General features: G+C 45.5%; 1 protein-coding gene across 1 annotated transcript; it reads left to right on the forward strand.

Moving 5' to 3' along the window:
* The first annotated feature begins 3770 nt into the window (after positions 1-3770).
* fam8a1a (family with sequence similarity 8 member A1a) lies at positions 3771-9399 on the forward strand. Its single transcript, XM_056582954.1, has 5 exons — positions 3771-5273; positions 5533-5653; positions 5985-6108; positions 7912-8051; positions 8848-9399. Exons 1-5 carry the CDS (start codon positions 4868-4870, stop codon positions 8990-8992), a joined length of 936 nt encoding a protein of 311 aa, XP_056438929.1. The 5' UTR covers positions 3771-4867; the 3' UTR covers positions 8993-9399.
* Positions 9400-9924: the final 525 nt, after the last annotated feature.

Raw genomic sequence — 9924 nt, forward strand, 5'->3', positions numbered from 1 at the left:
AGCGTGCGTCCTTACAACTGCACACTACTTGTAACCTTATAACGACAACAATAGGCCATCATGAAGGCATTGTTCGCCAGGCACTCTGTAGCGCGCACTTCCTGCCAAAGCACAGGAGAGATAACTACAGGCAGATATTAGGCAGCAGGAGGGAAAGGGAAGCCATCACTCACAGGTTGACCTGTCTCCAAGTAGCTTGTAAACAAGACTGTTAACATCACCGGACCTTACGGCCACGCCCACTTTGACCCCACGTGAGATGGATCAAACCCAAGCGACAACAAAAGCACGTCCTGTCGGTGAGAATGCCGTGCGTGTTGATGTTTTGAGTGCTTCCTACGGTGGACAGCATGTAAGCCCATACTGTCGTGGCTTGGCAGTATGCCACACAGACTGACCACAATTAGTATAGAAAAACAATGCAGTTATTTTTATAATTTGTTTATCAAATGGGTGTACCAGACTTCACAAGGCCGCAGTTGAAATCTGATCTTACATTCTATGTTCAGTTAAAAGGGAACCTGTCATCCTAAGGGACTTACAAATAAAGCCCCTTGTGACTGTAATTGTGATTAAGGGCGGTACAGAATTGGCTTGAAATGATGTTGAGAACGGCCACAGCGTACAGTCCAAGCAAAAGTCATCCACGTGCTGAATCACCAAATATGCCAAAAACAACAGCTTATCAGAGTGCACTAGGGCAGAGCATTAGCGCACACATTGTGGGACGTTTTAGAGAAACAGAAATCGCACGTCTCAACAAAGTGCACTCGAATTTCCACAAAAATCTAACATCAAACTCAAAGAAATCAACAAGAGCCAAAAAAAATAACATAGGAGCTATGAATCAGCGAAGTGCACACCAGTCCGGGTGGATTCCTCCCCAAACCTTTCGATCTGCAGCTGCTTGCGTCAACACCAGGGAACCAGGGGAAGACAGCTCAGCCTCGCCTCCGGGGACACAGCTGGACGTTAACCCAACAAGCAGAGATCTCCATGGGTCAGATCCCATCTCATGGCCTGGTTCTCATCAGGTTTGGAACCAGACGAGCACACAAAGGGACAGTGGGAGTGGAGCGATGATTTTAAAGACACCGGGACAGTTTGATTGACATTTTTTCCGCCCATGTCTACACTATTCATCAATAAGAAAAAGGACCCGAGGTTTCCGACACTTTTGTTCGATCAAAATCGAACAAACATGACGTCTGACCTGCCTAGGCTCAATATCTTTTGGTGTTTGACGACGTTGGGTCCACGAGGGTTCCGGACGGTTAATGTTTAAACCCATCATATAGTGACATGTTTTCACTCCCCTACACAGCCTGCACTGGACTCACAGAACAAAACACTCCAGCGGTGTGCTTTGGTCCGTTCTGCACGTTCCGCTGAGAGGATCAGATCGCCCTGGCTCCTGAGGAAAACACACACGAGCTATGGGGTACGAAGACCAAAGGAATTCCCTCCCGCTGCGAAGGACATGAGAAAGGAGATCATAGAAGCTGAGAACTGTGAGGCTGAGAGCACGTTGAGGGTGAGAAGACGAGAATTTGTCAGGGGAAAAAAAAACCACAGAGGGTAGAGGTGGAATCCACGAGGAAGAGGAGGAGGAGATGGAGGAAGATGAGGAGCAGAGTGAGGGGAGTACGCGGTGCAGGAGGAATATTATGTGAGAAGGAGGAGGAGGAGGAAGAGGATGAGGAGGAGGAAGAGGAAGGTGAAGAGGACGAAGTGGTGGAGCCGAATGAGGGGAGTATGAGGAGGAAGATGAGTGGAATTTGTGAAAGCCAGCATGAGCCAATAGGAGAGCGGTGGGAGGCTGGGTAACCCCTAACCCTGTGGGTGTTCCTGTCTGAGCTCGAACACAACTGACATAATTCCATTAATTTGGTTTCCCAGTGAAACGTTCTCTCTAAGCTCTCAAGTCTTTCCTTTTTCCTCTCTCTGTGATTTTCCATTCATTCCATAAGGGTTGAAACTACCACCTCTGAAGGAAAGGTTTTCCGTTGATTTATTTCAAACCCAATTCTGGTTGAGACCTAAATCTATTATCGAAGTTATTGATATAGCTATCTTTGTGTGATATCATTAGTGCATTTAGCTTTAAAAACCGTTAAGATAGCTGTAAAAAGGATTTTGTTCATAAAACCAAGTACAGTTAGTATATCTTTAAATATTGATGAAAATACAATACAAAATGTGCGTTATTTTCCCAGACAGTCATGTCGTCTCATTTGAATCAATCACCCTATTCCCCTCTAAAATAAACGGGAATGGTAAACCGTAGCTTTTCCATGAAAGTCTACAGAATTTTCCTGAAATTCCCTGAACTTTTTTTTTAACAATGCCCTTGGCTCTGTCCCTCCGGGGCTTATCCAGTAAGCAGTGCGCATGGAACCAGTCGTCCCATCAAAGAGTTTGGATCATTAGGAGAAGGAGGCCCAACAGGCGGCCACTGTGGTCCCCTTTAGGGATATTCTGTATCACTTAAATGACCCCTTTAATCCAGGAATAATTTCAACAATTATCCTATTGTTCTCGGGCTATTCTTTAAAATGGATTTTGCTTTGGGATTATTCAATAAATACTTTAATCAGGAATAATAGTTGCTAGAAATAAGTCTCTCTCTCACTCTCGCTCTCTCTCACTTCTCTCTCTCTCTCTTTCTCTCAATTAAATTAAATTCATTACAAAGTTATTGGCATGGAAAACAGTAAGGGTAAGGTGCAATAAATGAGGGAATGATGATGATGATCTCTCTCTCTCTCAAATTCAATTACTCTCTCTCTGTCTCTAGCACACACTGTTTGCAGTGAACACGTTTACCATTTAGATGTCCACTTTCTGATACACAGACACACTGAGACACACACACACACACACACACACACACACACACACACACACACACACACACACACACACACACACACACACCAGTAATCCCACCAGATCGCGGGCCTGCGTTCGGCTCTTATATTTGGCGTTTGCGATGACCCCGGCTCCGGCTATAGCATGCAGGTCTCTGTGCTCGATGAGGGGTGGATTAGTGTCCGCATCGCTGCCCCCATTCACCCTGGAACACGGCGCGGTCATTTAGAGCTGGTAGACCCAACACCTCAAACACAGTACGGCCAGCCGCACTGTCAGCAAATACCCCCCCACCACCACCCCTCGCCATCCAGCAACCCTTTAAATCAAATAGTCTACTGGATGGTTACATTGTGTGTAAGTGTGTGTGTGTGTGTGTGTGTGTGTGTGTGTGTGTGTGTGTGAGACAGAGACAGAGACAGAGACAGACAGAGAGAGAGAGAGAGAGAGAGAGAGAGAGAGAGAGAGAGAGAGAGAGAGAGAGAGAGAGAGAGAGAGAGAGAGAGAGACCGAGACAAAGAGAGAGAGTAGGGACATTGCTCTTTATCAGATGACTAACCAGCAGGTCCTTTGAATCAAAGCCATTTCCGGAACAGGCTTTTGTGGAGACCTTCTGACCCCAGATGCCCCAGAATGGCTGATTGGGACATAAACCTGCAGCAAACTCTCCATCATGAATAGGCTTCTGCCTTGCATTCATCATAGGGTATAAACGACTTTAAAACATTATGTTTACCAAAAGAGTGCTGCATTATAATTCAGTTTTTGTTGATTAAAAAAAACATTTTACCTTAATTATTAAACTTCCGTCTTTATAATTACATTTGTCTAATCAAACACGTAATTTTTTCTCTCGTTCAACCGACCTCTGCTACCCCCTTGTGGTGGACCAAAAAACGTGGAAAGGGGAGGTATAGAATAATGGAGAAAATAAAAAACCTGGAATAAGGAGGCATCTGAAGATTATGGAGAATATTAACTTTAGAAAAAAGAGGCATGGAATAACGGAGAATAAAAAACCTGGTGGGTTGGAGTCACTACACAGTCACTACTTTTTTTACAGGAGGAATAGAAATCTAGGTAGAAAAATGGTGGCGATAATGCAAAATCGAGAAGAAATGAGGTACAAAACATTATGAATAGAATTTCTTTTGGGGAAAGGAGGTCTAGAAAAATTATTGAGAGAATATTTTTTGAATTGCTAAAAAAACGTATAAGATAAGATAAGATAGACACTTTATTGAGTATATAACTACAGCTTTCACTACTGTTTACGTGCGGAGCTACCATCTTGGATGCTGCGGTAACGTTTTTGACCTCTCAATCAGCAGCACCATATGAAAGCTATATCTCATGATAGCAGGTCATGGCATGGTCAGCCCACAGTTCTTGCACAAAACTCCCACTTCACTACAGGCTACTCATCTCGCATTGGATTGTAACAGTGAGTTGTACAAAGCTAACTGACAAATGTAGACCCACTTATCGTCAGGCGCTTTTGAAAAAAGCGTCTGCTAAATGCCCTAAATTTAAATATAAATGTAAACTCAATTTGTCTTAAATTAAATTATAATGAAATAGATGTCACAATTCTGGTGCAATAAATGACTGAAGCGCTTAGGTGCGGATATAAGACGGGGTTTAGGCGGCCCATACCATTAGTTGTAAAGGGTGAGTCGCATTGTATAGTTTGAATAAAAGAGGTTAATTACACATAATCTTGCAAAATATATGTTTTCAGAATCATGTAGTAGTTAAGTTATAGCGTTCAGATAACGTCAAGATCCAAAACGAAAACAATCGAACCCTGATAACGTGTACTTTCCATTTCCGGTTTCACCTGAGTTCTAGGGACTACTTAGCGCCGCCCTTGGATCGACCACAGCATTCTGCTCTTACAGCTAATATGAAACAACAATCAGATTGCCAAGTGTAGTAAATACGTTTACACAGGTTTAACTCGTCCATTAAACACACATCGTGAGGTGGCTCAACCATGGCTGCGATTGCAACGAGTGATAGTCAGCCAGATACCTCGGAAACTGAAGAAAAGACACCAAAAGCCACCATCAACGCTACAACCGAATACTGCGCAAAGTTGCAGCAATGGATGTGGCAGTACTACTGGGGGCATGCGAACTGGCAGAGTTGGATGGCAATGTCCGCCTTTCCCTTTCTTCCACCCACCACTTTCCATCACCCGGGTCTCCTTCCCCATCCTTCCGGTGCTTCTGCCTCGCCACCCGGCGTTGGGCACCTCACTTTCGACGCCCAGAACTGGTACAATTACCCTTATCCCTTCAGTTATCCCGTTCCCCCGTATCTGTCCGCTGCCAACAACGAGCATCCCGCAGAAAACACACCTGGACGGCCAGTCCAGCAGCAGAACCCGCCTCAAGCAGGTAGGCTTTGTTTTTCTTTTATGCTGTGAACCCGTTCACCGTTCAGATATCAACACTTTCTGACACACACACACACACACACACACACACACACACACACACACACACACACACACACACACACACACACACACACACACACACACACACACACACACACACACACACACACACACACACTGATTATTGCATTGGTCTTTTGGCCACATGTCGCTGGCCTATCAAATCACCCTAAAGATCTGTATCCCTCTGTTGGCAGGACGGGAGTACACTATCCCCACGCCCTTCCAGAGATTCCTGGCTGAGACGGTGGACTTCTTCATCCTGTTCTGTGTGAAGGCCACGATAGTGCTGTGGATCATGCACCTAAGTGGGATGAAGTAAGACCGAAAGTGGTAGAGTGTATTGTTGTTGTTAATGAGATTCTGACCAAATTAATGTCTTCACTTTGAAACGGTTGTTGCACACACACTTTCTCTGCACTTCATGCTTTTGGTTTTAACCAATGTTGGTATTTTTAGTTAGCATGTCAGCTAAATAGTCAGAAGCTGTTACTAGCGACCAGCAAAATAAAACTTTTGATTTGCACGTGTCATCTTATCCGCTGCAGAATTTGAGTAGTTTAACCACCACGTGCAACACCTTCTCCAGTCTATATTGGCTTTTTATTCTTCCTTTGCTGCCCCCTCCCCCCACCTGGTCACCCTTCAGGGACATTGCCAAGTTCATCACCCAGTTCGTCGTGGAGGAGATAGACGAGAACACGTCGCTGGAGGACCTGCAGAAGATGATGGCGGTGGCGCTGGTCTACCGCGTTCTGGTCTGCATCTACGAGGTGAGGCTAACCTCCTCTAAGGCCTCCGAGGTCGCCGCTCCGTGATGTAGTAATATGTACTATAATAATAATTATAATAATAATGTGTTTATTTTATCTATAATTCAATTCAATTTTATTTGTATAGCCCTTAAACACCATTACAGTCTCAAAGGGGTTAACAGGCCAAATATTTATGACACCCCCCTTTACCCATGCCCCCACACGGGCAAGAAAGATATATAGCGCCTTGCTACTACTCAAGGTCGCTTTACAGATTTGTGAGCACACATGGAGCAAGACAGCACAACAATCACGACACAAATAAAATTAAAATAGATTATAAATACAGAGGGTCTATGCAGTCGTGGAGGAGAAGTGTTCTCGTCATTACCATGAGGTGGACCCTGTCACCCAGAGCATCTTAGAATACAACGTGTGGGCGTACATTATTATTATTATTATGATTATTTTGGGGGGGCCCCCAGTGTTGACGCCATGTTCTACCAGCTGAGACTGATGGATCGACCACAGCATCGCATCTAGTGCGGTTACAAACCAGTCAACATAATACTGTACTTGGAGCTACAATGTGACGGTTCTGGAGAGCGGCAAGTGCTCTCATGTTATGTTGTTATGACTATCATGTAGCGTGGGGAATGAACCAGATCCTATCTTCGGTTTTAAAGTCGTAAAGGCAAATCGTTAGTTGCTCAAGGCATTAGGAAATTCCAAACAGGAAATGTCTTTCTAAATGAATGTGTCTGAGGGTATTCTCATGCATTGAACTGGAATAACTTTACCTCAATCATGCAGTATAATGTGGCTTATATCACAAGTTGGGACCATTGGTGGTTTGTTCTGCTGCTGCAACCGGGTGACAGCTTTCTGAACATTGCTCAGGGAAATACTGCTGTAATATTCATTCATTATCATTTAATGACTGAACGTAAAATTTACTATAACCAACTGTGAACACAATCGTATATCATAACATTAATGTAAAATCACAAGATATTACATATTTCTGTGCCCACTGCACGTTTTGGCAGCTATTAACTGCCACAGCATAACACACTTCCAAACCCGCTGTCCATTTGAATCCTTCCCCCCCCCCCATCTATTCCTCTGTTGTGACTATTTAATCGTCCCTCGAGTGTCGCGCAGTGTTATGCAACGTGTGTCGGCCACTTGTTTGTCGACGTAGCTACGGGTCGCTGCTCGCCCACACTGAAGCGCTTCCCTGCAGAGGATGCAATGATGCAACTCTGGCCTCATAGTAGCCTGAGATGATGTCAGTGCAGGGGGGACAGTACCCTGTGGGGGATTCCTGCTCCCTTACCCGCACACACATCCTCACTCCCCCCAACCCACACGCTCTCCATGTGGTTTGCCGGTTGGATTTCCTTGTCTTTCTCCTGACGAATGTACTTATTGTAAGTCACCTTGGATGAAAGCATCTGCCACATGCCCTGAATGTCTTCCTCTTTCACCTAGTTTTTACCAGGTGTACATGTGTGTGTTTTTGGATTGGTTGGCTTTTTGTAATTGTGCTGGGGAACAGGATAGTCTAGTGGTTAGTGAGTTGGACTTACAGCCCTGAGGTTGTTGCTTCTAACCCCCAATGTCCAAAGTCTGCTTGCTAGAAAATGTATTTTGATGAACGTGTCGGCTGAACATCGACCTATATGACCAAATATTAGAAACATTAAATCCCTTTGAGTTTAATTTATGAAATCGACCAAATATTAACATATTGTTTTTAAAATTGATATGTAGGTGCTTGCTCAAACCTTTTCGTATATCGCTGTTTCATCCAATCAGATCATATGTATCTGGGGTGTGGGCGGGGCCACGCCGGGGAAGTTCCTGATGGGTCTGCGGGTCGTGACCTGCGACACGTCCACCCTGATCCGGCCCAACCGCGTCCTGGTCGTCCCCTCCACCAACGTCTCTCTCTCGGCGTAAGTGCCCCCCCCCCCCCCCCCCCCCCCCCGTGGATCGGCGGACCACTGCGTCTTTGGCTACTAAACGTTGGTTTTATCCATCATCGCAGCAGGTCAACTCATTGTTAAGATATACAGAGGGCTGAGGAAACTCTACTGCTGTGAGGTTCTTAAATATAGATACGTTATTTTTCTTCTCTTTTTATTTGAGTTTTGGTCGAAACACCGCCGGACCTCGACAGAAGTGTACCAAGTTGAATCTCATGATGACCTCGTCTTACAGGCTAATATATTTAACTTAATAATTATATTATTAAGGCTGTAGCATAAGGCCTACTTGGTTAGCATAAGGCCTACATGGTTAGCATAAGGCCTACATGGTTAGCATAAGGCCTACATGGTTAGCATAAGGCCTACATGGTTAGCATAAGGCCTACATGGTTAGCATAAGGCCTACATGGTTAGCATAAGGCCTACATGGTTATCATAAGGCCTACATGGTTAGCATAAGGCCTACATGGTTATCATAAGGCCTACATGGTTATCATAAGGCCTACATGGTTAGCGTTTGGCCTTCATGGTTAGCCTAAGGCCTACTTGGTTAGCATAAGGCCTACTTGGTTAGCATAAGGCCTACTTGGTTAGCGTTTGGCCTTCATGGTTAGCATAAGACCTACTTGGCTAGCGCACTAGCAGGTGGGTCTTATTGCATTGTTTTTCATCCCCCTGATTGGTTGATCTCTCTCTCGCTCTCACTCTCGCTCTCTCTCTCTCTCTCTCTCTCTGTGTTTCTCTCTACCTTGGACGGCCATAGGTCCACGGTGCGGGCCCTGAACAAGAACTTCTCCATCGCCTTCCTCTTCCCCATCTTCATCACGCTCTTCTTCTTCCAACACAACAGAACTGTGTACGACATTGTGGCGGGAACCATCGTAGTGCAGCGGAGAGGGGCCAGATAGCCCCCCCCCCCTACCCCGGTGCCACCCTCTCCACCACCACCACCACCCAAACACCACCACCACCACCCAAACATTAAGGCCAGATAGCCCCCCAACCCTGGTCCCACCACCACCCCCACCCAAACATCAACACCACCCCCACCCTAACCACTAGCACCACCCCCAACATCAGCACCACCACCCCCACCCTAACATCAACACCGCCACCCCTACCCTAACCAACACTACCACCGCCCTAATCACTACCAACCCCCACCCTAACCCCCACCTTCACCCTAACCACCACTACCTGGCTTGGATGGATGGATGGATGGATGGATGGATGGATGGATGGATGGGTGGATGGATGGGTGGATGGATGGATGGATGGATGGATGGATGGATGGATGGATGGATGGGTGGATGGATGGATGGATGGGTGGGTGGGTGGATGGGTGGGTGGATGGATGGATGGATGGATGGATGGATGGATGGATGGATGGATGCAGTTGTGAAAGTCTTGACTGGAGTGATTTGATGGATAAAGTTGTGATGTCTTGGATGAATCGATGGATGGCTGAAGTTGAGAATGTCTTGGATGAATGTGTTAATGGCTGAAGTTGAGATTGTCTTGGATGAATGGATGCGTTGGTGCAGCTGTGTGAAGTGCAAAGCATGGGGCCCCAAACCAAAATGCTCAATCAGTTTTGGCAGTTGGATTTCCTGAAGCCCGTTAAGAAAGAGCTTAAGGGGTAGAACCTTGTAAAAGTATTGCGTTGTTGTCGTGTTTGAACAGTCCGATAGTTGGTTGATCATTTGAAGCCTACTTGTCCGCAAGCCTGCTCAAGACGCAACATCTTGAAAATATCTCACGAGTCGACACTGACCCACACTTTAAATGTATGATTTAGGACATAATATAAAAGGATATATTTGACTTGCTTTAATTTAAC

This window comes from Gadus chalcogrammus, chromosome 22 (assembly GCF_026213295.1).
Source record: "Gadus chalcogrammus isolate NIFS_2021 chromosome 22, NIFS_Gcha_1.0, whole genome shotgun sequence".
NCBI lineage: Eukaryota > Metazoa > Chordata > Actinopteri > Gadiformes > Gadidae > Gadus > Gadus chalcogrammus.

Coding starts and splice junctions, on each gene's coding strand:
- fam8a1a (XM_056582954.1), top strand. CDS start 4,868: ATGGCTGCGATTGCAACGAGTGATAGTCAGCCAGATACCTCGGAAACT. Junction 5,274..5,532: donor GCAGAACCCGCCTCAAGCAG/GTAGGCTTTGTT, acceptor CTCTGTTGGCAG/GACGGGAGTACACTATCCCC. Junction 8,052..8,847: donor ACCAACGTCTCTCTCTCGGC/GTAAGTGCCCCC, acceptor GGACGGCCATAG/GTCCACGGTGCGGGCCCTGA.